The sequence below is a fragment of the Neolamprologus multifasciatus genome, chromosome 19, assembly GCF_963576455.1.
Source record: "Neolamprologus multifasciatus chromosome 19, fNeoMul1.2, whole genome shotgun sequence".
NCBI classification, from domain to species: Eukaryota; Metazoa; Chordata; class Actinopteri; order Cichliformes; family Cichlidae; genus Neolamprologus; species Neolamprologus multifasciatus.
This window is the reverse complement of record NC_140457.1, coordinates 8,742,817-8,770,599: the sequence shown is the minus strand read 5'-3', so window position 1 is coordinate 8,770,599 and position 27,783 is coordinate 8,742,817. Positions and strand designations below refer to the sequence as shown.

Genomic DNA, 27,783 nt, shown 5'->3' with positions numbered 1-27,783 from the left:
CTCTCTCTCATCAGTCTCTCCATCGCTTGTTTATTTTACTACTTACATTCAGTCAGAGAAGAGAGTTGGGTGAGTGCAATACTTGTTGTTGAGCTATTTATGGTGTTGTCAACAGTATTAAATATTATTTCACTTCAGTTGTCTCCTGAGGAGAAAGTGCACTGGTGTCACTTCAAATGACAGCAGTTTGAAATGACACCAGTGCACAATAATGCAAATAAATTACTGTATTTATCCTGGGCCTGTTTTCATTTATTATTTCATCAATAAATACAAAAGAAAAAAGTTCTAAATTTATATTCTTGGATATATTTATATTTGTGACATCCAAGCTGTTTAAGAATGGTTCCTAATCTCTTCCTGACAGCCAGATTATTAATATGATATAATAATTAATACTGATACTCGGTAGACAGTACAGGTATTGGTATTGGTATCAGATCAGAACCGGAAACAGCTGGAGGCCAGGTCGACTCTTGGATATGTCTTTTTTTTAGAGTGAGAGTGTTCTGTGAATTGCATTGCAGATATAATACCAGGAGAGTAATAATTAAGTGGCATAATTAAGACCTAATGGTTAATTATTGATAAATTATTTTTAAAGGCCATTTTTTGTTGAATATATAAGTTATTACATATTGGTTTTAACTGCCAAGCCAATTTGACCTTAAATTGGTCTGCATGTGACATAAGAACTAAGATTACTTTAAATTAACAAAGCGTTAAAAGTGTTTGCATTTTGCAAATACAGCCTTTCATTCTGTTACACGGGACTTTTAAATCTGATCATTTATAATTTAGCTACAACTAAAACACAAAGAAAGAAACAGTTAAAAATCCACCATCATGTAAACCCAGATGGTTCACCCCATACGAAGATAGATGCTTATAAAGAGTATTAGTGAGCTTTACAAATGCTTGTTAGGAGGATTTAGTTAACATTATAGAGAGCCTGGCTTGCTTATCACCCCCTTTTCCAGTGTTTATGCAAAGCTAGGCTTGCAGGCTGTGGCTTTAAGCTACATGTTTAGATTAAGGGTAAACATTAAAAAGTATAAAAAGCATTCCTTTAATTATTTCAACATGGATTCTCATTTTTATACCTGGCTTGTTTATATTGTGAGATTGAACGCATCCAATATACAATAACGAAAATAGTTTGTACCTTTTTAAAGAAACGTTTGCTAATTCTGCTTCTAGCACATGACTGGTCTTTATCAATTTACAGTGTTGTGCACTCATACTGAAGCTGTGCCGCACTGTAAGAAGCTCGCAGCGTGATGCTCAACACAATGAGCAGATCGATACGCTAACATTCCCTCACAATGCCGACAGCATCACAGCAGTCTCTCTCCGCATTTCTCCCTTCTAACTCCCTCAGCAGCCCAGCTCCAAAAAAGCATCTCTCACATAAATCAAGCAAAAGCCTGAGAGCTCAACGGGCCCCGAGAGCATGGTGATCACCCCGACACACCCCCCGGTCCCCTGGGCTGCCTCAGCCCTCAGGAACCCACAGCCTGGAGCACAGTCCCTGCCAGTCCGCCACGGCACACTGAGTGGGTCCTGATTGGCGGCGGAAGGGAATGTCACAGATGCATGTCACTTTGATTCAGTGCCTGCAGACCAATATGTGAGAGGCAAACGGATGCAAGCTGTGAAATAAACAAATCAATATTTTTTAAGAGCCACTGTTTTGTGTACAAGCCAGTATCCTAGAGAACTGCTTTGTATACATCTTTTTTTTTTTAATGCAGCAGTGTCATACAATATATGGCCCTGATAAAATTTCTGCTACACTATGGTATGTTGGTGTTATTGCAAAAACCGCCAAAAATGCCCACTCATTTGTAAGGCTATGTGTTTTTGGGGTTTTTTCCGTTGTTGTTGTTTTTGGGCAATATTGTACACAGATGGTACAGCTGACAAGGCTACACAACACACACAATTTACGTAAGTATACTATCTAAATTAAATTCAGGGGGGTTTTTTTGTTTTGTTTTGTTTTTTTAAATCGGGGCTGCCTCATGGAGGAATCACACCTACATGTCTCATCATGCTACAGTCTACCTGCTAACCTAAAACAATGCCATGTACGAAGGTTTAATTTTCTCTTCTAATATCTGTTTCCTTTCGTGCTTGCTGAAGTGGAGAGACACGGAAACAAAACCAAAAAAAGGAAGTGAGCAAAATCCAGAGGTTTGACAAAACAAAAACAGCAAGGATTAGAGACGAATTCGTGTGACGAATCCAAAAGTTGAATCCCTTTTGCATGCGACACACACGCAGGATTGCTACCAAAGCAAAATCTCCTGACGGGAAAACAAGGGGATATAGAGTGCACGCTCAGATGAGAGGATACATCACTCAACCATGTAAAGAAAAAAAGGCATTTAAAGGTAACAGCGTGATGAGTGCAAGCTACACATGAACAGGTTATCAAAGTATGCTCCAAACTAAATGATGTCAACAGGCAAAGAAGACAATATCTTTTTTCAAAGCAAATGCGACGAGCTTCTCACAGCCTTCTCGCAGACTGCTGAATATCTTTGAAGCTATCAAATAGTATAATATTTCTAGAAAGGTACACCGGCATCAAACTGAAATTCAAAAGCAAGACATAAATCAATCATAAAGTTTAAACTAACCCAAAATTATCAATGACTCCTGGGTGCATTTCATTTTGAATAAGCTTGATAACTAAAAATACCAAGAACGCAATAAGAAAAAGCAACTCCTCTCCAACCACACAAAGAAAATGTCTTACCAGGTTTCATCATTTTTGAACTCAAGCTCTCCGTACGTATCTTCAAAGTCCTCTCCTCCTCCTTTGGCAAGTCCCTCCACAGTGCGATAAGGCACGATGACCGTCCCCCTTGCCCCAGAAGTTCTCAACACTTTGACTTCCATGATACCGATGCTCTCACTGACATGGGCTGAGTTACTCTCAAAGGTGAAGATGCCTGAATGATCATCGTCCAGAATGGTCACAGTGGCCACAGTGGGGAACCCCAACACCGCCTTTGGATATGGGAGACTGTTGGCAGACAACACCTCATCCTCAGTTTCCAAGACGCGCAGATTACTGAGACGTACAAAGAAGTGCTCGTCCTCTTCGAAGATGTCATCATCTATGATGCCAATGCTTATTTCCTTGATCATCTCTCCGGGTTTGAATACTACCGTGCCCTCTGTGAACTCATAGTCTGCCCCGGCATTAGCCGAGCCATCCTCCGTCTTATAATCCACGTAGATAGTCTTATTAATGTCGCCTCCTTTTCTGGTGATGGTCAGAATAACGGCCCCGCAGTTCTCGAGGCACTGGTAGACAGCAGGCTCAAAAGCGATCCGGGAAACATACTCTTCTGGTTCCTCCACGTGCACCTCCTGCACGCTGGCGCTCTTTTTCGCCTGTTCTGCTACGTGTTTTTTCAGGATATTTCCAGCTCCGGTCATCATGCGCGTAGCTTGAATGCGGTAAAAGGCACGGCTCTTTTGCTGGTGCGAGAGAGCGTAATAGTTGGCCATCTCAACAAGCTGATCCAACTCTTTCTCTGGGTGCTTCTGCTTCAGGTCTTTCAAGATGCGAATCATATCGCGTCGGGACTCATCTACCTCTTTGCTCTCAATCAGACCAATCAGATTGCTGGTCGCACCTCCATCCATGAAGTGAGAGTTAACCATCTTGCCGTCCATTTCAATCCCCTTGGAGCGTTCGGTCTCGGTCTCAATGATGACAGCCCTATTTTTTTCAGTGCGGTACTTCTTGTGCATGAACTTATAGAAGAGCAGTCGTCTGTCTGCCACCCATGCGAGGAGTACACATATGGGGAAGAAGGCCAGCGTGACTAGACCCTCCCAGACTTGGACTTCATTGGGAGAAAAAACAGCCAGGATCATGTAGAGCCAGATGTAGGCAAAGATACTCCAGCCTGCAGTGACAAAGAACACTCTGAGGTGCTTGACCTTTCGTACCTCGCCTTGGGGGATGACAGACACGCAGAGGCCAATGATGACAAACATATTGAAAGCTGCACTGCCAACGATTGTGGAGGGCCCAAGCTCACCAGATTTGAATTCATGTCCACAAACTTCGATTACAGAAAGCATGATCTCAGGAGCCGACGAGCCCAAGGCCATGAGGGTAAGGTTGGAGACCGTTTCATTCCACACACGGATCGTGGTGGTGGTTGTTTCCCCATTGGGCCTTTTGATAACAATTTCTCTCTCTTGGGAGGTGATGACCTCAATGGCGGCCATAAAACGGTCAGCAATGATGGATACTCCGAGGAACATGTAGATCAGTGCAACGAAATAGACAATGACCCGTGCAATCTTGTCTCCCATGGAAGGATCCTCGGGATACCAGATGGGCAGGATAATCCCTGTATGACACTTTGTGTTCCCTTTGCAGGTGCCATTGCTGGGGCTGAGCAGAGGGCTCGGAGTGGTCCGGGCCTCTGTACAAAGGAAGGCTACAGCCACAGAGACCAGCCCCAACCAGAGGCAGGCTGAAGACCCTGGTTTTACAGGCTTTGAGCCCTCCATGCACCCTCCTTCGTCTCAAGGGTCCTTACCACACTGACAGTCCCTCTGGGATCCAGCACTGGGCTGTGTCTTTCCTCCGCCCACCACCTAAACACACCAGACAGAAACAACAGATATTATACAGTTTATTACAAGAATGAAAGACTTTATTTTCAGCCTCTTCAGCAACTGTCCCACATTGCTTTGTAAGCTTTTTTTTTTGCCTTGAATATTTTTAGTACCAAATAAATATTATTGTACTAGAGTACAGTACATTCTCAATAGTTGCATAATAATTTAATATTTAATGTCATGACATAATGGAAGGAGTATCCAACCTCAGGGTATTTTCACATCGTTTTAAACTTCAAGTGGTACAAGTCTGCAAGACTGTGTTTGCATTTCACGGGGAGAAACAAACACGAACTGAAGCAAGAAAAGAATTTCTTAATTTTAAATGAGCGCAAGAATTCAAATTATCCAACCATCCTTCTGTGCGGCTTAATTGGGTTTCTGCTTTCTACTTCACAAACACCATTTTCATGAGATCTTTATGTTATCTCCGAAAATGCTCAGCGATTCAGGTCGGTAAATGAATATGTGAGCAATGCAGACAACATTAGTTTAATAAAATTACAGCCTGCGGGCTCATTTCCAATCATAAACTTTATTTTGATTTGAGATGTGGATACATGCAACAAATAATGTGGATTTGAGCATGATTGTCTGAAATCTCTCGGGTAATACACAGCTCTGAACCGAACAGCTCGCTCAGCAGGCATGCAATGTTGCCAAACTAAGCACTGTCCAAAATGTCGCATTGGCAAAAAAAAACAGCAGCAGGGAGGCAGGAGATTGTCAAGAGGCAAAGTGAAACAAAGGCTACAGATGTCCCATCCAAATTCATTATACACTGAGCCCTAAACGCGCACTTACCACTTCTGCAAGAGAGAGCAGCATTACAATAGCAATGCAGACACTGTCCAAATTAATAAAAGCCCTAGCTAAGCATTTTACGCACCTTTTCAGCTCTTATGAGATACGACTTGACCATCCTTCTGATGCTAACAGCTGGGGCCTAAGGCAGCAGGAGCATAATGAACAGTTGACCACCCCAAAACTTCGATGATATAACACAGGGGGGAATTATTATAAAGGCTCTCTCCTTGGTGTTACCCGATTGTTTAACGGTTCAGTGAGTTGGATGGGACCCTCTATGCAGCCTCCACAACACTTCTGGACCTCCTGAGGCTCACAAGCAGTTTAGTCTGAATTAAAATGATCTCTTAAGAGAGATACATGCAGGGTAAGTTAATAACGCTACCCAAAATTCACCAGGGGATTACATTTTTGTATTACTGTCACACTTCCCTTTGCGTTTGTCGAGCTAAATCTAGTTCAAGTCTTTTTTCAATTTGTACACAAAAAGTGCATTCTTAGGTTCTGATTCCTGCTTAAAGGGTTGATTACCTCTGGGCCCACCCTGCACTAAAAGGTGTACAATACAAACCCATGGCATTTTAAAGCTCTCTCAGAAAAAAAAAAGAGATCCATTAAAGGACATATTTTATGCAATGTAATGCATCTTTCTTATTTGATTTAGCTCATTCAATCTGAAAGCCTCTTACAATAACACCAACTACTTGAACTCCCAGGTGATGTTTTTGGATATGATATCATCCGGGTGGACCGCTGGCTAATTTGGAAAGCTGAAAAAACTTTTATTGGAGGTGTGCATAGCAAACAGTTGGTGGCATATTTTAAAAAGTACACCAATTCAAAAGCCAAATATTGGATAGGACAATGGTAACCCATACCTTCTGTGAAATCTGCAAGAAACTGGGAAAATCTCTGTCAAGGTCTCGTGTGCAAGCGTTGATAAGATCAATTCATCTATTCTGGAATAAATTATCCTTAATATCTCTAATTTAATGGTTCACAGGTATAAATAATTGCATCACTTGCAGTACTATAATGATGTCTTTTTGAGAGATCATAACCTCAATAACATCCACAGAGATGAGTCGTTTTAGAGGTGATACAGAGGCAATCTCAGCTCGATGTAACAATCCTCTGATGTTAATGTTAAAAAAAAAACGTTGATTGCAGCACAGCACACTGATCTGGAGGATAGAAAATGGGATGACAGCAAACGGCAGCAGAAGCTGGAGACAAGGAACTTAAATTTAACTGAATCAGCAGAGCCATTTATATGGATTGGAGCCAGCAATGCAATCCCTGGGAGAACCAACAGCGCCGAGCACAAACAAAACCAACAGGAGAATAATTGAGTGACAAAGTTATAACTTAGCGAGAGAAAATTTGAATTTAAAAACGCAGGTTTTTGCCTTTGTTTGGACCTGGACACTGATGAGAGTAAACTTGGGGGGGAATTAAATTAAATATGTGTGCATTCCCCTTGTTAGTGCTATAAATCTCTAATAACACGTACTAACCATTTAATTTAAAAATGTGAAAATGGTCAAACTGACAAGCAGGTATTAAAGAGCTGCTGAAGCCACTGAGAAAGGCTTAAGGAGATGCTTCTTCCTGTTTTAAAATCAAGAGCAGTACTGCTGAGCTGCTAGCTTCTCCTTGTATTTTTATTGCATGGTGACAAGCTGGGGTGGAGGGGTAAAAACTGCAATGAGGCACACAGGATTTAAGATTACAGGGTCAGCCTCTCTGCATGATACATGTTGGGAATGACAATAATTAATTCACACTGCTGTTTCCATAAAGAAATAAAAGCTGATTTGAATGAACGGTTATACCAAAAACAAATTAAAAAGTTTTAAGGGACATATTCATTATGTTGCATTACCTCTACTTTTAATAACACTGTGTATGCTTTAGGAACAGGCACAGACAGGCCAGGTGAGTTTCACACCTGGCCTCTTACAGTGGGGCCATGCTGTTGTAATGCATGCACGGTGTGCTTTTGCGCTGCTAAAACAGTCAAAGCTTCCCCTGATAAAGATGTCAAATTCAAAATCTCTCTGACCAGACCATATTTAACCTTTGCACACAGCGGAAGCATTTCTGGAAAATGTTTATGCATGTTTTTCTCTTTCAGTGAAAGAGTTTTAACTTGTATTTGTGATGCAGTGATGAACTGTGTTCATTGGCGCTGCTTTTTGGTGATTTCCACAACAGAACGTTGGCTGTTTTTAAAGACGCGCCATCCGATATCCCAAAAATCAAGTCCACTTTGTTTTGCAATAGAAATTTTTAAGGATTCTGTGAGTTTTGTTAAATTAAATGATTCTGTACTTGTTAAACTGTCATTCTTTGTCAAATACCACAAAGCCTGGCTGCTGCTATACCCTGCCCTGCTATTAGACCCCTTTGCAAATGTAAATTCAAACCTCACAAAGACAACTTGTTTCAGATTCCCAAAACAGTTTTTAGCCTTTTAGATGTCACCAGATTTCCTGTTTTTTTTTTTTTTTTTAATGATTTTATATACTTTCTGAGATTAAATCCCCAAAAAGTCCTTTCCATTTGGCTATGCAGTCTTTCACAGAGAGATGAAGCCCACTCATCTTTACCTCTTAAATGCTCAGGCTCTCTGGGATGCTTTTTATACCTTGTCTTGTTACCTATTAACCTGCTTTGTTGTGAAATGTTCCACCAGGTGTGACAGTCTTTTGTTGCACTTCTGCAATCTATTTTTTAAATGTGCTGCTTGCTCAAATTTGCCCTAAGCACATATTTTTTAGAAAGAAATAACGATAGAGTTTCAGCATTTGATACTCCGTCTTTGTAGTATTTTCAGTTAACAGTCTTTAAATAATTTGAAATCCGCACACTGTTTTTACTGTGTATCATCTTCTATTGTGTCAACTCAAAATCAGGTCATGAATTTAAAAAGTACATTGCCTGTCCAACTTATTACTGTAATAACTCCTGTGGGAAATATATTAGCTGCTAAATGCTGCATTATATATCATCGCTGTTTATCTCCAGTGTTGTGCTGAACAGGTAGAGCGCAGCTGGTTCTCGGAGCTTTTTCGCTCAAATCAGCTGAAAATTACACTGCAAGAGCTGTGCAGATTACAGCGCTCTTATGGGGTAATTTTCAACACTTTCAAAACGATAAAACCAGATCACGACCAACAAAAAGGGGGTAAAACGCTGGTGTGATGATTAGCACTGTCGCCTCACAGCAAGAAGGTCCTTGCCTTTCTGTGTGGAGTTTGATTGTTTTAGCCAGGCCTGTCTGGGTTCTCACCGGGTACTCTGGCTTCTTTGCAAGGCCAGAGGTTAACTGGTGATTCTAAATTGGCCGTGGTTATGAGTGTGAATGGTTGTTGGCTCCACGACAAATTGGCGACCTGTCCAGGGTGTACCCGACCTCTCAGCTTGTGACAGCTGGTGTGAGTCTCCAGCCCCACTATGACCTTGAATTGGATAAGCAGAAGAAGACAGATGGATGGACCAAAGCAAGAACAGACGGGCCCTGCAGAGTTAACTGATAATTTGCTGTTGATTCGTCGCTACAAATGGCACCTTTCATTCATTGCAGTTAATATAAAATTATTGATTCTAGCTGCTTCCAATGAGCTGTGATCCCCTATGATTTTAACACTTTGCTGTCATTTCCTGCAGCTTTAATTGAGGCAGCGGCACTCTTGTGCCTCCAAGTGTAATGTGTGTGGAAGGGGAGTGATGAAAAACACTCAAATGTGTTCAGTCACTCTGCCTTGGATAAACAGAGGTAAAACAAAATGGCAAACAAGCCAAATACCCACGAATCCAAGAGCAAACTACCAGGCTGACAGAGAGGTTTTAAAGATATAATGCCATACAGTGACACTGGACACAGAGAGTCAATTGCTTGGTAACTGCCTCCTGTCTTATCCCATTAGACTTATAAATTTCACAAGCTGAATAAAATCATGCTCGGAAAAAATATTTCAGCTGTAAACCACAGTCGTGCTTATTTTCATGCCTCCCAAAAGACAAATAATAAACACTTGTACTTTTCTAAGCTGTAGATTTTGCCATTTTAAGGGCACAGTCATTCCTTATGCATGTAAAAATTCCTTCCTCGCATTTGCAGCCCTAAAAGCGAGGAGCTGATTGATTGACTCACTGACTGAATAACCGAAGACACAAAAGTACATAATCTTAAGGAATAAAGTAAAGTTCATTACAGTAATTACATTAAGCACTCAGAGAGACTGTTCAGGTGTATGACCCCGCGAGGATTTTGTTTTTGAAATATTGATTTTCTATCTTCACACAAATTGCATTCGGGTGCTGTTAGGCAGTGGAGATTTAACCATCCCATTACTCTACGTGCATCACCATTAGAACCGTGACCCCTAAATTAGGAGCTACACAGAACAATTTGCATACTAATTACTGTTTTAAGGATTGTATTTTGCATTGTGAATGCAGGGACATTTAATCGAGGCCGTTCAGCAGCTCCCGAAAACGTGCTAAAAATGAACAGATAAAACCAAGTTATTAACATATGCTGGACATTAGCATAGGAACCACATCACAAGTGACATTTCTAAATTAAGGCTAAAGATCAGATTTGACGTTTTCCAATTAAATCCAACAGTGACCTCTTCAACCACAAACAGTTAAGAGTGAAAACATTTCAACTCCATTCACACAACTTTGAAACACTTTTTACTTCAAGAAAATGAAGTTCAAGTGATACTCTGAATATGCAGAGTTCTTTGTGTATGTGTATAATTTAACTTGATGGTGATGGTGAAAAATCCAAACGTCTGGTCTACATATACCAAACACATTTAATAGACGAGTCACTAATCTAGATAATTAACAACAAATATCGAGTCATACTATTGTTGCTACTGCAGATTAAATGCAAACAGATTGTTGGCTTCATTTTGAGGAGATTTTAAGATGAAACCTACAGGCCTGAAAACCAAACAGAGACTACTATCAAAGGACAACAACAGCATAGCCTAAAACTGATTTCATTTTGCTAAAATTAGGCAGTCCTGTCAACTTTTAGCAACAACCTTTAGCAAAAATTGCCTAAAGCATGAACTGAAAGTGTTACAGATATTTATTATCAATGGGCAGCCTCCAGTTAATCTGCACACAGGCCAGTGTTGCACAAAATCATCATTTCAGTGTTTTTTGTTCTTCTTGTTAAAGCTTCTAAAAATGTCAATTTGTTGTTTTCCTTAAATTGAACAGAATATATTTGTTAGTTTTATTTTGAGCTTTTTCTTAGATCAAATCCGTTTTTTAGTAAACAATTTGTGGATTATAAAACAGTTTTTAAAAAGTGTCCAAGTATACCATGCAGGGTTTAACAGAGAAATGCACATTTTCTTATCATGTGCATCATATAGTAATCACTGTGCACCCCCTTCTATATGTCCTGACAGATGCAGATAGCATTATGGACAAGACAGTTGCTCTTTCTCTATTTTGGGAAGAGGGGTCTTGTTTAAGGAGGTTATCTGAGATCCGTGAAACATGGACTCAGCAGACAGGGAGCCTCAGCTGTTGCTGATTAATCATCAGAAGGCCGTTTCGCTCTCCGTACCAGTGTCAGTACTACCTGAGGGGGGAATCCCTGCTGGAGAGACTATAGGCCCGCCGTTTAACTTAAAGTGTGCATGCAGGCCTGGGCTGCACATGTCTAGGAGACACTCGTCTTCAGATATCAACTCCAAATTGAGACACAGCGTACAGGAGAATCCGGGATATAAACGTAAACATAAAAGCACATACGTGAAACTGGAAGTCCAGCTGTTCAGCCAATCACCAGCAATGATGAGCTCGGCAAGCTGTAACAACCGGTATCCTTCAGTTGCGTTGCCAGACGCCAATTGTTTTAATGACACACCCATTAGAGTGTATCACGAATCCATTTCAGTCCATTGCAATGGATCATATCTGCACAATCACGAGGAGCAGTGTGAGCGGACAGACAGGTTAAAGCCTGGGCAGAATGAAGCGCTCCGGAGTGACAGACCGCATCCAGCTATCGCCTGTTTTTGCATCTTAAAACGCATCTAATGTGATTCGTGTTCAGCAGCATATTATATTTAAAATTCTGTCTTTGTGCCATACCAAGTTGCCCTCCATGTCACAAAGACTAGGTTCTATAGACATACCTGCGAGTTTGAATCATGCCTTATTCATTGTAACCTACCTGGATTTGTATTCCGGGGAGTTTAGCGACTGCGAAATAGCTCCTGTCCGCCCCCTTTATTATTGTTTTACCGCGCAGATCAGCCTGCCAACAGTCTCAAAATAACCTCGCTGTTTGGATCTCTTTAGTCTAACGTGCTCCTCGGACCAAAATCCCCCAGTGATGCCGCTGTCTCGGTCTCCAGCCTGCTCGAGATTGGCGATTGGATCAAACTGGCCAGAGGTGATCGCCTTTGGTCTTCTCCTGCCTTGGCGCCCTCCTGCCCAGATCCTCCCCGTCTGACGGATTGACCGGGTCGCAAAGCTGTCAGTGACAAGGGAGGAGGAGGAGGAGGGGGGTGGTCAGTATTTTAAGGTTGCAGCCTTGGTGGAGATGGATCCTCTTAGCCTGTCCGCACGGCTCTCCCTCCTCCTGCAAGCCGTGAATCAGCGCTCTCCTCCTCCTCCTCTCTCTCGGCTGCGATAGCGCAAGAAATCTGTGATGTGGCTGTTAGAGACACTGGCGTAAAGCTCACCGCCTGCTGTCTTCGCTACAGATGTGACATCGTGTGTTCATGGAAAGCTCAGCTGTGCATCCAGCTCTCTGAGTTGTCAGGGCTCTCTGCTGGACTTGGCGCACCATCGGAATGACCGCGGTGTGTCTCCTGTGCGCTCCCCTGAAAGTCAGTTTCTGCAGCTTGCAATAAAAGCTGGAGATGAGTGTGCCGTCCTCGCGCAAGTAATATTTAAATAAAAAAATTGTATAGTTATCAATATTAGAACCACTCTCACGCGACGATGGTGTGAAATGGTTGCGCCCTACAGCCCTCCGCCCCCCATTTCTAAAAGTCACACAGACAGACTCGGTTAGGCGCGCAACTACGTCACCATCAGCTGAGAGAAGAAACCTGCAACACAAACCGCGAATCTCTTCCAGACCCACAGTCCGCTGCTGCTAAGAATGAGAGGAAGGGGATAATGGAGAGGTAGGAGATCAAAGGTTTTGACACAAAAACCGATTGCTGTTTTTTCCTGTTTGTTTTTCTTTTTATTTTGTAGTTCTTTAGACCATCTGTTAACTCTAGCAAATACAATATGCCACAGAAGCGAGATGAAAATTACTCTGGCTGGCCACATCCCACAGATACAATAGAAATAACGCGCGGATACGCTGGATACGTGTATATGATATGATGGACTAATCTTAACAATTTCTTTCCATCTTATGAGCATTATTATATAACCTACAATGGCTGTAGGCGTGCACTTAAAGAGCCAACTTAAAATACCAGCAAACATTAAAGGCCCAACACATCAGCACACGTGTTTTACTCACACAAACACGGACTCTTAACTTACTTTGTTATGTCATGATGGCTGATCTCAAAGACGAAGTTATCAGCCAATGCTTCCCAGCTTGGTTAGTAGAAGCTACAGCTGAATCCAAGCAGGGCAAGTGACAAAAATGGCAGTTCCCCTAGGTGCCACTAGAGGCTGCCTGCAAAAGGGAATCAATCCTCCTGGATTATCATGTTAAAAATGGCTACCTCTACATCATTCAGAAAAGTTGTGGGGTGAGGGGAATTAGTTTTATAACTCTTCCACCAGAAGGACTGAGTCAGTCAGATGTCTGTGTTGAGTGACAGGTGTCCTTATGCAGGCAGTTAGAACCATTCGTTAGAGCCATGGCAGCAAGAACGGCAATCAAGTGTTTTCTATAACTGACACAGACTCTTTCTTACTGCTGTGGAGGAATTTTGGCCCAGTATTATTATTATTATTATTACTATTAAATAAGTTATTCCATAATTGTTTTAAATCAGCCACACTGGATGGCCTCTCTAGTATTACAGGCTTTTCCTTCCAAAGCATCTCAATATGATATATTCCAAACTTTGACCAGGCCACTTCAAAACCTTCATTCTGTTGTTTTGGAGTCACTCAGAGGTGGACTTGGAGTGGTGGACATCAATCCATCTTCTACCAACTATCTAAGTCCGGGTCGTGGAGGCAGCAGTTTACGCAGAGACGTCAAGACCTCCTTCTTCCTGACCACCTCCTCGAGCTCCCTTAGTACAGTTAATTATGATTTGTGAAATAATGACATTAAAATTTGCTCCAAAAGTAACCAACACCTTCATCTCTGTCAAGAGGTCCAATTCAGTGACTCAGTTTAGCAGCCATCTGTTGCCTACAGACACCTGTGTTCAAAGTGGCAAATATTCATTAACACAAATAAAACGTGTGAGATCTAAAATACAATACTTTTTTGAAGCTGTCTGCGTGTCTTCTTAATTCTCGTGGGCGTTTTTAGCATGGGTATCTATAAAAAAACAAGCCTCAAGTGGCCATTGGATGAACTGCACGTTCAGTGACGACTTGGTGCTTGTTGTTGTTATTTATTATGTTTCATGTCAGGCGACAGAAGCTTTTTCATAAGAGTCTTTGTTGGACGTTTATAATACAGAAGTCCCAGAAAAATAAGCAATAAATTGATGGCACCACAATCTGTCGTTCCTGCTAGTTAAACCCACATTTGATGCATTATATTGTCATCAGGCAGCGGTACAATCAATCACACAACAAGAACACTTGCAAGTTGTCAACATACAAATTATATCCAGGCGGCTGTGGCTCAGGAGGCAGAGCAGGTCATTCACTAAGCAGAAAGCACTTTGAGTGCTCAGTAAGAGTAGAAAATAGTATAATATAATTACTATTCCATTTCCATTTACCACCCTAATTAATATCAGCATTAGGGATAAAGGCTGCCTTTAGAGGTGTAACATTAGAATAGGATATATTCTATTAATGATCCTGAGAAAATCAGATGGAGTACATGAAATTATATTGAATGTGTCAGGGCACAAAAGGTGTAAGTTAACTGTAAGTAACAAAACAACAGGGCAAAAAAAAAAAAGCTTTTATAGCATCTTTGTACTTATATTGGATGCATGTGTTTATAAATGTATCAAATCACCAAGGAATTAGAAAAATTAAAACATATATAACATCAAAATGAGTACTAATTCATATAATTCTTTCATAAAAGGAAACTCATTCAAGTTATTTGAATATGGTTACCATCGACAAGGGATCACTTGGTGGTCCTGCTGAACACATTCTCAATGATCTCTCATCAGCTCTTCTGTGTTGTTGTGCCCATTGTTCAGTTGCATTGCACAACCCGATGATCTCCATCTCCAGTTATATGCATTACTAGTCAATAAGAGCTTTGCTGGGCACACAATCCTTGATGCAGCACAATCACCCTGCTGACGAGACAGACGAAGCCCCAGAGACGGGAGCAAAGCAGGAGGATGTTGACACCGCCACCACCTCTAATTATAGCATCATACAGGCCTGAGGCACTGTGAGGAAGGGGGGAAAAATCCTTAAACTCCCAGAGCAAACCAAACTGTATGTAAAATTAATTCCGGTATTTAAGTCTTTTTAAAATAATTAGCAGTTAATCAATAATGAATAATTATTCCCCTGTCTAGAAACAACAAGGATAGACTCTTACTGCAGCATGCCGAGTCCCTCTCTGTTGGGACGGAGCCTGTATGCAAAGCAGGAAAAATCAATTGGATCCGATTTTAATTACATAGTCCGGCACTGTGGTACAGAATCTCATTAGCCTCTTCAGATTTCCATGCTTGTTGAATTCAAGTCTGAGATTCAAAAACAATCACTCCCCAAATGGACAGACTGTGTTTTTGTGTGCGTGCGTCTGTGTGTATGTGAGGAGTGTGGAGGTAAAGAGGGGCAGGGGTGCTATGATGAGCCAATCTGTCCAGGTAGCCCAAACCACTAGCACTCCCCCATCCTCCACTCCTCTACATGCAATGCTGTAATTAGTATGGAGACTACAGTCGGATTTTTAATGAAGTTTTCTTATCTGCAGGGAAAAGGGTGGAGGCCGAGAATTCACTGGACATACTGGTGGTGCTTAAGTGTACCTGCACCCAGCATGCGTCACATGATTGGAATTCAATGCCTGCTCTTGCCTCTCTCATCAAAGTCCTCCATGCATTTAGTGATGATTAATGGATTATACTTGTAATCAACACACCAGGCCTGCTTGTGCTACCCACTGAGAGGAGCAGCACTTACAAGGGGGAGGGTGGCTTGATGGTCTTAGCTCTGAAAACTGACTGCTGACATGGATTCTCAGAATAAGGCAACTTTTCTCCAGCTCCTCCTTGCTAATTTCTCTCTTCACTATTTTACCACAAGAAGCTTGACAACGGCATGCCACACCACGCAGGAGCACCAGCAGCAGTGGGGAATAAAACAGCATAGCAGGAGAGAATAGTGCTGCACTTGCATTTTCTGATTCGTAATTTCACTCTCTCTCTCTCTCTGTGCTGCACTCGGCACTTGCTGATAATTTGTAGGATTGAGATGCAACAACTTTGCCCACCCATGCAAAGGCACTGTGGGAGCGGCCAGTGAGAGAAACAGGAGGGAGCGGTCATCGGGAAAGTTAACATCAACATCACCCCCTAGGCGACATCCACTTACAACAGGCAGTAATGAACGGTGAACCTGTGAAACAGGAAAGGTAGAGAGTCACCTTGCATCAGGATCTCAGGGATGGCAGTCACTCTGAAGACTTAAAAGATGCATGGAGTGCGACTTAAATCAAAATATGGCTAGGCTGAAGGGTCTTTGGTCTTGGCTGTCTGGCATTATACATTAGTTTTAGTGTTATCTACCATGTAGACATTTGATTGTAGCATTTGTAATGTCCTGAGAAACCTGTGACCACATCTGCCCCTTCTATCCTTGAGATGAGCTGACACACACTACCACCACCCATGATGCATCAGAAGAAGATCTATCATCTAATTCTGAAGAATTAGAGAAAAATAAATACAGTTTAAAGGCAAAATCTTGGTTTTACTTGTGTCTTATGACCTCGTCACACAGGAAAACTTTACAGCAAATTTAATTTGGCGTTGAAGCTCAGATGCACATTGTAGCCTGAAACAGAATAATTATGATTCAATCATCACTCATTATTTTGTCAAGACACAGTAAACTCAAGAGAGGCTGCGTTTATTTTAGAGGCTATTTATACTCCCAGCAAAGGAGACTCAACATAACGGTCTGCTGTTCTTATACAGAACTGTGCAAAAGTCTTGTGCCACCATGGGGATAATTCTCCCACGGAAAAATTAGGTCAGTTGACAGTTAGTTTATTTCAGATAGTATTGCATGGTGTGGTTAAAATCTGATTGTACTATTCTGTGTTCATAATTGCATCAATTTTGACCTCCTTCATGCATGACGATGACTTGAACAAAAAATTTAGAATTTGGATTCATCACTCCATAAGACCTGCTGTCTGAGATTTTCAGTCAAGTTCTTGTGTAATTTGGCACACCTCAGCTTTTTCTCCACACTTGGTTTCTTGAGAGCTACCACCATCCACTGAGACCTCTGAGGTCCAGGATTCAGATGAGGCTTCAGTGAACAGTAGATGGATCAACCAAAGGGGAAGATCAACCTCTCCTATGTCCTTTGTCAGTTTTTTGTTTGATTGTTTTGTTTTTCTTAACGACGTGACTTTAAGACATAGTTCATCTGCTGTAGATAATTTTTAGGCCTGGCACTTTTTCTTTGTCCTCCACCTTTTTAGTTCCCTGGACCCTGCTGAGATATGCCGAGTTTTCAGCTAATAGCTGTCTGAGAAAAAACAAAATACAATTTTATGCCCAGCAAAGTGTTATCTTTGGCATTTCTCATATATTCAGCTCAAAAAATGGGAACAAATCACACCATAGGGCGACCAGCATTTTTATTCCGCATCTATTCTTACAAATAACAGTAGATTGCTGTACAAAATCTGCTGCATTTTTAAAAGAATTTGCTCAAATGTTTGAATATGTTTCCCATATAAATATACTCACAATGTTGTAGTCCCAGAAGGGAAAATCCTAATATGGTAGAACAGCTCACACCTCCACTGCACTAGAAATCTTTTCTTCTTTTTGTGGCATCTAGCCAAACACCATCACCTTTATCCCATCATCCAGACATACATGCTTTGGCTTGATTAGGTGGGGATGCACATAATCAAATTGAGAGGACGAGCTGGTTATTTTTTCTATAATGCAATAAAAGCTTTACCACTGTGCACCAATAAATCCTCTCCTCAAATAAAAACCTGACAGTCCATAAATTTGTACTGAGTGCAGATAGAGAGGAACCACTAAGCTTTCCCAAATATATGATAAATGCACTTTTACTTCAGTATTTGCTCACATAGTGTAGCCTGTCTATGAAGAGTGCCACTTCCGCAGCTGCAGCTATTGGAGCTGAGCATTCAGTGGTTCACTGGTCCGGAATACATTTGCAGGGGAAGATGGGTGAGTGAGGGATACCCGCACAGACTCCATTACATCAGAAGGACGGTGCACAGAAGACGAGTGTAGGACACTGGACTCCACATTCATCTACTCATCTCCCTTGTGCCTTATGGTGCTGAATGAAAGAGCGAAAGAAGGACAGGATGGAGGGTGGAGCATCAAAAGTAGAGGATGGCGATATGAAGAAAGACCGGATGAGACACAGATCAAGGCGGAGAGGTCAGTTCGACTGAGGGACTTAGCGTCACATCACCCGGGCCCCTGTGCCCCACGGCCACATCTCCATGGCAACATGTGGCCCCTGCCTCGGTCGCGGGGAGAGTGGAAGTGACGGCGGCGATCTGTGCGTGTTCCGTCTGGCTCATTATGTGGCGAATGAAGTGAAACAGCCAAGGGGTGCATTTGTTCTGCGTGGACTACCCCCTCAGCTGCCAAGCGTCTGTCTATTTATAGAAATGAAAGAAAAAGAGAGAAAGCGGGCCTAAATAAAATAAGCACAAGGGCCATTTCTCGACTCACTTTTCCTCCTCTCTTCCCCCTCCTCCAGGTAGTAAAAGTCTCTATTTTCTGCATCTCTCTGAGACTCAGAAGGGTAATGAAGGCTCTCCCTAACTAAAGACCGTTTTCATATTTGATAAAACTCTCAGTTATTTTCCTTTAATGTATAAAATTTCACAGATATAACATAGAAAATCCTCAAACTACAAACTGATACTGACTGAATGGAGTCTAATACCAGGCATCATCATGAAACAAAGTTTAAGTTTAAGTTTAATAACTGAGTTATTAACATTTTAACTGATAGATGAATGAATTTAGACAGAAAAATCAATGTTTCTTTAAAATATATAACTCTATATTGATATATTAGAGAGAAAGCCTTGTATCTGTGATGATATGCACAAGTTCTTCCATGATGTTAATTATTTTGCCCCCAGCCAGGAAGAATATTCAAATCCTCAGTTAATTATAATACAGAGGACAATAGACAGTTAGCGAGTGACTACCCTACTAAAAGGGACATAGGCATGCAGGAGGGGTTTCCACAAGTACTAACTAAACTGTCCGTTTTGAACTTATTGCAGAGAAAATGGTGCCGAAATCAAATGAGTGCAATACAGATGTGTGCAGTTCTTTGTTTGTTTTGCATGAACAAATTTCTGCAAATCTCAATGAATTGAAATAACAAGAGTGAAGCAAAATTCCTCCACATTGATGTGAGAGCGATAAAATCAAACAGAAAGTTATTACTGCAAGTTATTGCTGCTAAAAGTGGATCATGGTGCGTACTTGGCTTTTTTTTTTACTAAATAACAACACTCTGTAATATGTGTTGTTGTTTATAATATTGAGATATTAACACCTGGTGAGAACTAGATATTTTTTTTATTATGTCCAGATATGTAAAATCTGGACATAGTGGGCGTACGTTCTTTTTTTTTCTTTTTACCATGCCTGTACATCATAGAGTTCTCCAAAAAGCAAATTCATCAAAAATCTGAACGTCAGTCTCTGTGACTTAAAGATTTCAAACTTTCTGCTTGTTGCAGCTTTAAAACAGCAGCATTGATGCTAACGTCAAAGATCACATTAAATACAGTTCCTGGAAAGAATCGAATCTCCGGTGTTTACTTTGTGCCATCAAAGTGACACAGTATTTCTTTTTAATTTTCTGGTGACGATTTTTAATCAAACTACCATTCCCTATATAAGTGACAGTCTGCTGGTTAAGCTGTCACTGATTAGCATTAAGTAACAAATATCAAAACGTTGCGATTTCAGTCTGGTGTGAGAATTCACCCGATGATGACAAATGAGATATTATATTCTGCATTTCTCTCACTGAAGTGAATAGTCATGTCTGCAATCCTTGTGAAAAATGTCTTCTCATGAGATAATACCAGTGGTAATTAATCATCATCTGGGGTGTGTGTGAGTGAATCTGCGGAGAAGGAATTTTTCATTCATCAAGGGCCAAAAGGACTGTGAGCAGAACGCTTTTTCTGCAGCATTTCCACATCAGAGCTGTGATGATTTGGCAGATTAAAAACCAGACTTGCAGGGCTGCTAATTAAAGGGGGAATCGACTGATTGAGGGGCCCCAGAGCTGAATAGGGCCACTGGAAGATGCTCAAGATTATTTTGAGAGCCCCAGTTGTCACATTGCCCAGAATCTCAACCGACTCCACAATTCTTGTTTCTCAAACTTCATTAGTTCTCATCAAACAACATGGTAAATATTGACTTTCATTTTCCCCTTGTTTAGCCTTGTCCACTTAATATTTAATTGCATTTTCTTGCATTCTCTAATAAAAAATTGATGTGCATGTGAATGGGCGTATGTTTTTCAAATATGGGCTCCATCTCATAACACGTCTTGGCAGCTCACTTACGATAGCAAGGCCTTCCAGGCTGACCTATTTTGGCCTCTGATGACTACACCCCCGCTATATCTTCTCATCGTCGAACTGTAGAGCTGTAACATGTCTTTTGCTTCAGCGCTCTTAAGTCTTCTTCACGTGACTCACTTGAAGTAGGCTCTGTGGAAAAGCTGCGAGGCTGTAGAGCCGTACACAATTAACAAGGTTACACGGTTCACCAAACACTGAGCTAAATAACTTCCATATAATGTACAGTGAAGTAGGACAGTGTGGAGGAAATAAAGAAACGGCTAAATGAGTGGGATGTTTAGCTGAAAGCAAAGCCACCTCACCTAATTTCACACATTATTTTGTCTTCAAGAGATTTCCTTGTTAGCAAGAGAAGGGCCCACTCTCCTAGACATGTGTTACGCTTCGTCCAAGAATCTTGTTAATTTTTGGTTTTTTTCCAGGGCATGGTGCAATCTGTGTTTAGGAGACCGACGCCAAAAGTCTGCAGTGATGAAAGGACATCTGTGAGGAAGCTAACTGCTAATACTATCATGCTGTGATCCATTTGTTACCATGTTAATATCAACCACGTTCATGCTGACAAATATTTATCATGTCCGCGGAAAAATCTTGAGCTACCCCCATTTCTTTATATCTTTGCTTTCTAGGAGCCAGAGTTTCTCGTTATTTTTGGGAAAAATGATCATGAGTAATAGTTTTCTAGGTTCTCTTAACGTCTTTCAAAGTTTTCCTTTGGACACTGGCTGCTTTTTCACAAATTTTTTAGGGTTTTTAGCTGCATTTCATCCAGTGATGTTGATGATCTTGTCAAAATCGATGGAACACTTTTCCGCATCACGAAAAAACACACTGCCAGTTCCCTTTCTACCACAACCGTTTGATTTGTTTGTTAGTCTGATTGTAGTGCTTCTTTTACTTAGACTTGGAATGTGTCACTTTTTATTGTATCACATTTTCAAATGTTCCTGTTATTTAATAAAGAAAATAATAATAATTTTTCCACCACCACAGCTAACCCCTCAGTATATTGAGGCCAAGCTTAATGAGCATCATCAAACTCAATATCTTTTCTGTCCCAAAGAAACAGCAGCATCCTCGCTGTAGTTCTTATTTCTAGACAGTATTCATCTAATCAAAAACAGCCCTGGAGCCACCCGGCGGAGCATCCAGCACGAGTGTGTGATTCACCTCTAAGATTACAAATGCACCAACATGTGGCTATTCTAATTTTAGAAGCCTCTTCGCAAAACACCAGACATTTTTATCAACCCTCCGCCTGACGCGAGAGCTTTGATGTGATCCGCTAATCCTGTTACAAACACTTGATTACTCCGCTTTGTTATTCAGAGGTGTTTGGCGGATGAGAGGCGATTGCTACTTCATGGCGCTTTGCCACACATTCAAACAGCCTATGACAAAACAGCACTCTGAGCAAGATGTATTTTTGTACAACCTGTGCATGGGAAAAATAACCCTCACATATGATCTGCTGTTTGTTTCCTGAGCCCAAGAACACTCTGTATTAGAACAGCTCAAAAGTCAGGAACGTAAAAAAGGGATTGCGGAAAATGTATCCCAAGACATTTTCATGCACCTGAAGAATATTCATTACATCTCATTTCACAGCTGAATGAGATGAGGCAGCACATGCATTATCTGTCACTCACCCACACATTACCTAAACGTAAAATCTAGAGCCATTGTTGCATACAGAAAATATCATGTTCTTTTGTTTTTAGGACCAAAAAACCAAAAAGGTAACACTATTTCTATTATAAGCACAATAAATCCACTGCAGTGCAAAGTAATAACTGTCAGAAAAACAGATTACTGTCGAGAAGTATAAAGCCCGAGGAAAGGCTGGACTGTTCTCTTATTTATTCCTTTATGCTTCCAACTGGTAAATCAATGCAATACCATTGTAAACAAAGACCCACCACATCCACCGGCTTTTGTCAAAAACAAAATGAAAGTGAAGGCAACACTGTGGATAAACAACAATAATTTATTGAGTCATGTAAATCATACATGGATATATAATCCTTTCTTTGTGGAAGATGAAGCAGGACACAGATGGGCCACCTGCTGGCTGAGACAGGTGACACCTGATTTATATTTGTGCATAAAATTATAAGTATCAACTTCTTTTTAAATTACAACACCAGTTTTGCTTCTATGGCATAATAATAGTAGTAATGGACAGCTTGAGCCAATCACAATGCTTGTATTTTGGGAGTAAAAAAATGATGATGAAGTCATTGTTTATCAACTTCCCAGCAAATCAGAAAACACCGCTTGACTCTGCACCACCACGTATTCAGGTGTGAAACCTACTCTGCTCCACGTGCTGAAAACAATGGAGACAGCATGTGTATTATGACTGCAATATGTCTGAAAATTAATAATAAAAATAATAATATTACTTAATATTGGACAACACATGAATTTATCTGTGAACAGCAGAAATCGTCCTGATGATACATCAGTCTTGACTAATAGCTGTGAACGTGTTACAACCAGAAGAAACCATTATCGCCTATTAATGTATATTCCCCAAGTCTGAATTCCTGCACAAGCAAAGACAAAAGAGTCCAGGCCCTGAAGCTGCAGAGACTACCATAACTGAATCTCAGGTCTCTCCACAGTTCATTCTTGCAATGTTCACGGTGTGTATTTGTGTGCGTGTCAATGTGCAGCCTGCTCAGCCTGATGTCCTCCAGTCTCAGTCTTTATTGCTCAGCTTCCTGCGCTGCTGCTCCTGGTACTCCCTGGAGTCCTCCCAGGGACGAGGGCCACGGATGTTCTTCCATTCGTCCAAATTCATCTCCTTTAGCCTCTGCAGAGCAAAAAACCCACAAGAGGCAGAGTTAAACCCTAAGATGCCTTGAATGAAAAAACAAACAAAAAATATAAAAGAGGATCATCTGCCTCCATCTCATCCTATGCTAACATCCTCCTCTGTCACACAAACTCTGCTCTTGCCTTATTGAGCTCCATATTTAACATTTTTGTCTAATACATCCACCATCCTCAAACCATCTCAGCGTTGTCTCCAAGCCACTCAATCTGAGTTGCCCCTCTGATGTACTAATTTTCAATCATGTCCATACCAAATCTTCACTTTCTGCATCTCTTCCTCTGCCACACCTCCAGCTTGTCTTGTCTTGTCTGTGCCACTTTCTCCGAACCATACATCACAGCAGGTTTCACTATCTTGTCAATCTTTCCTGTAAATTAACCTGGTACTTAAATTTTTTAACAATGCACCAAAAATTCTGTCAGTGAGGCATTTTGACACTTAAAAGCACGATTTTTGCTCTCCCAGCTTTCTTGCAGACACACTACACAAGTCAGAGTCTTTGATCTACTCCACTGCTAGTCTCACAGCCTTGTTCCCCTTACCTCATACTCTTCTTCCAGTATGACCGGCTGCCTCTGGATGTTCACTTTAGCCTCCAGTGAAGGATCCAACTGCAGGATGGGGGAAAAAAAGAGAGGAAACAAAATGTTTACTTAGCTGTCACAGCGTCACAGAATAAAATTCCAGCAGTAAGAAATAAAGAGATTATGCAAAGGCTCCCCTTGCTTGAATGACTGATTTGTAGATAGTTTGTTAAGAGGAAATTAAAAGTACTAAAATGAGGTAAGAGAAGGTTTGTATAGTTGCAACTTGCAAATGAGGTCACCATTTCATTTCCCACAGTGTTATTAAATATTATGTATTATGCTATTTAAAAGATGACATATGCAGAAGAGGTGAACTACTTTTCTTGTGACTATAAATAGAAGTAAGAAACACTCTACACTCTGTCTCACCGGTGTAGAACTCTCTAAACCCAGAGGGAGGATCCAATTTACCCTGTTTTACTGTACAAATTGTTCTCCTTGAATTGCCATCAACATTACCCAGTTCAGTTACATATACACACACATGCACACACACACGCACACATATACATATAAGAAGGTTATCGGAGAGAGAGTTGAGTCCAGTCGAGCTATGAGGACTTTGCAATTCAAATTGATTTTGCCTGAGAATAGGGCTGAAATGAATCCCATTCTGAATGATTACTTTTAATGAGTTCTAATATTTCACAGCAATAATGCTGCAGTTACACAGCTGACTGATGAGTTTCATAACACCATGATTGATTTATAATTAGACCTACATTACTACAGCCTATTAATAATATATAGAATATTCTAGAGCATTGACAACAGGGAATTAATTGCCTAAGTTAGTCAGGTACCTGCTGTGGAGGTGTTAGCAGCTGAAACTGGGTACAAACTGGGTATGCCAGAAATAAAGAAAGTTCACAAAAATCTGAACAGGGAATAAAAAAGGCATTCAGGTTCATCTCTGCCACCAGGCTAAATCAAATCATTGAAGTGAAGATGCAAATTGGATCACAGTGACTTACTCTGAGTGGTTTCACTGACTTAAGTGAGCACTTATCTGCGAGAACAAAATAATGAAACTGGCCGATAACAGGCTAGCTAAAAACAGTAAGAGTGGTTTTAATCATGAGCATACAACTTTTTTAGATATGCAATGCATTAAATTATACATGCAAACACACACACAGCAGAGTTCAACATTTACTCCACAGTGTCAGAGAGAGAGGAACAAGACTCTCTTGCTGAAGGCCCAATCAGAAGAGAGTGATACGTGTGGGGGTTGCTGCACAGGCACAGTGCCAGGGGCCCAATGCCCTCCTCCTCCTCCACCATGATGATGATGATGATGATGATGATGATGATGATGATGAATATCATCATCATCATCATCATCATCATCATCAGTCTAGTACTGCTTCACATGGACAGTAATAAGAAAAGAAGCCCCTGCTATCTGGCTCCCACCCAGGTATCACGCATCAACGTATGTCGAAATAAAATAGCACAAAACAGTTACTTCCCCTCACAGCCAGCTTATCAGACTGTAATGCCTTCTAATAAATGCCCAACCTTTTATCATTTTAATGAATTGGTTGTAATTTAATGTATTATTAGAGCTTGTTCTCGCAGCTTGCTCTTCTACCGACTCTACCGCTTGTCTGAAAAGATGGGTAGACTAAGTATTCAATTCAGATGTCTTAAAACTTGACCACACTGTACTGATCTGTAACAATCCAGGAGTCTTAACAATGAGACAAAGTGTGTTTTGTTTTGACACCTTACACTTGGGAGGAAATCTGCTGCAATTACAGTTCCAACCACTGGGTGGAGAACTTGCACACCGTCTACTGTATTGTACAGAGAGAAATTATTTTACCTGCTAACTGTACACTTAATAACATTGTATAGGAAGGGATTTTCCCACTTAACAGTTTATGTAACCATAAAGATCTAGGAGTTTAAATGTAACTGACAATTAACTGACTTTAAATAAACCTTGAACAAATCCTTTTTCTTCTTCTTAAAATACAAAAGGAATCAAACTACAAACCCTTTTTCTGATCTTCTGGGAATCATACCGGATTTGTGTGAACTCCCTCAAGCCAAAGGAACCACCAATTACCAGCAACTGAAATAAGAAATATAAGAGAATGGAACCATAAGCATTGTGGCCATCTACAGCACCGTGCAAAAGTCTGGAAGCACTCCACACTTTGTTATATTTTGCTAGGTAAATCAGTAAATAGCAGCAAGCAGTTTATTGAAATAAACACATGTAAATACAGTATATAAAGCAGAAAAAATGAAGCTCTTGCCAATCACGTGCTTTCTCATGGTGGATCAAATCTGATGGTAACTTTCTGTGTTCATAATTCCATCAGTTTTGAGAAGATCTCCAACACCACTGGCTGAACTAAAGTCCCAAACCATGACAGACCTCTACAATGTTTAACAGATTGTTGTACCTGTCTCCTGAGGTCCTCTGCACATATTGGTGACAGTTTGAACCAATAATTTAATAAGATTTCTATTCATTACTGCAACAGACCTGTTGTCACTGATTTTCAGGATGACTCCTGTGTAATTTGGCATACCTTACGCTTTTCTCTTTGTTTCCCTTCCTTAAGAATGGCTTCCTGACAGCCAGTGACACCATTTATGATGAGGTGAACAGTAGATGGATCTGAAGGGTGAAATGCACCTGTGAGGTCATCTGTCATGTCCTTGACCGATTATTTCCCTTATTGCATAAGGATATGACTTTCGGACACTGTTTATGGGCTGTAGAGCATTTTCAGATCTGAGAACTCTTTTGTCTTCCAATTTTCAAGTTTACTGGACCTTTGACATTTTCATAGATTCAACTAAAGAAAAGGGGAAAACTATGTTTTTTGTGACATGGCATTAGTAAAAAAAAAAGGCTTGTTTTTAGTTTAATACTTTGGATCATATTTTCGATTAGATGCCTTTAATATGCTTGAATGATTAATAGGTGAGTGTTAAGGGGCTTTAAAAAAAACAACAACATTCCTCTTAAAAGGATCAAGTACAAGGACTCGACTGAAAATGAGTGGGAACAAGGCAGTCGATGTCCAAAGAAAAAATTTGAAAGACCTTCAGAAAACCTGAAGACCACTTTCAAGAAAAACAAGAAGTTTGGCTCCTTGGAGGCAAAATATAAAGAATCCAGGAATGGTTCGAGACCTTTGCACAGTACTTTATGGTATGACTTAGGTATTTCCCGTTAAAGTGGATATAAATAAATAAGAAAATAAATGCTACAGTCACTGTAGCTTTCAAGACTTTCAAAACAGAACAAGAATTGTTAACTATCTAAAACCTTAATGATTTAGTCCACTGTATGGGCCTGAACAAATACAGCTTCCTTCCTAAAACTGTCAACAAAACCAAGCACTACAACATTTAAGATGCTTCGACTCACATTTGTATAACTAAAAAAGTGAAACTATAAAAGCCTGGGATTCGGTTTGAAATACTGTTAAACAGTCACGATTAAAGATAACTATCGTTACAGCAAAGAAAGGAAATGCCCAAAATGGGCTTTAACACGCAATTAAACTATAACTAAGACAAAACGAAAAAACAACTAATACTATTATGAAGTTCCAGATACAAGATCTTACTTCAATATTAGGAGTGAACTGGTTAAAGAAGTCATTTACACGCACCACGGTGGGGTTATGCATTCATAAAACAGCTAAGCTGCTAGCAAATATTAGCTCAAACTGCTTAGTCTCCGTCAATATCGTCACATAAAAGTTACTTACAAGCATAGGGATTCCATATTTCACCGTTTTGTTTTTCTGCAGCAACTTTAAATTAAACATAACTCTCCCTCAGACTACAAGCCCATGTTACAGGTTCAAACAACAAACAGATGACATCTGAGATGCATTTCCTGAAAAGGTCCCACACTCAAACTGGTCCGTATAGTTTTG

At 40.6% G+C, this 27,783-nt stretch overlaps 2 protein-coding genes and 1 long non-coding RNA gene across 6 annotated transcripts in view; 1 reads left to right on the top strand and 2 right to left on the bottom strand.

Annotated features, from left to right (window-relative positions):
• Positions 1-15,567, bottom strand: part of slc8a3 (solute carrier family 8 member 3) — a 125,632-nt gene extending 110,065 nt beyond the window's left edge. For 2 of the 4 annotated variants that reach the window (XM_085142292.1, XM_085142295.1), the window contains exons 1-2: positions 11,678-12,460; positions 2,765-4,632 (exon numbers count right to left, since the gene is read on the bottom strand). In XM_085142292.1, coding sequence (XP_084998418.1) covers positions 2,765-4,545 — 1,781 coding nt within the window. In that variant the 5' untranslated portion in view covers positions 4,546-4,632; positions 11,678-12,460. Of the gene's footprint in view, positions 1-2,764; positions 4,633-11,253; positions 11,367-11,677; positions 12,461-13,014 lie in introns of those variants that run through there. The other 2 variants (XM_085142293.1, XM_085142294.1) reach the window with 2 other exon arrangements.
• Positions 12,528-16,595, top strand: LOC146495920 (uncharacterized). The gene is made up of 2 exons (XR_014871016.1): positions 12,528-12,641; positions 15,563-16,595. It is a non-coding gene; the product is annotated as an uncharacterized LOC146495920 (long non-coding RNA).
• Positions 16,596-22,412: 5,817 nt separating this feature from the next.
• cox16 (cytochrome c oxidase assembly factor COX16) lies at positions 22,413-27,783 on the bottom strand. The gene is made up of 4 exons (XM_085142297.1): positions 27,613-27,783; positions 25,875-25,952; positions 23,828-23,896; positions 22,413-23,261 (listed from the first exon to the last, which is right to left on the bottom strand). The coding sequence occupies exons 1-4, from the start codon at positions 27,670-27,672 to the stop codon at positions 23,148-23,150; spliced, it is 321 nt and encodes a 106-aa protein (XP_084998423.1). The 5' UTR covers positions 27,673-27,783; the 3' UTR covers positions 22,413-23,147.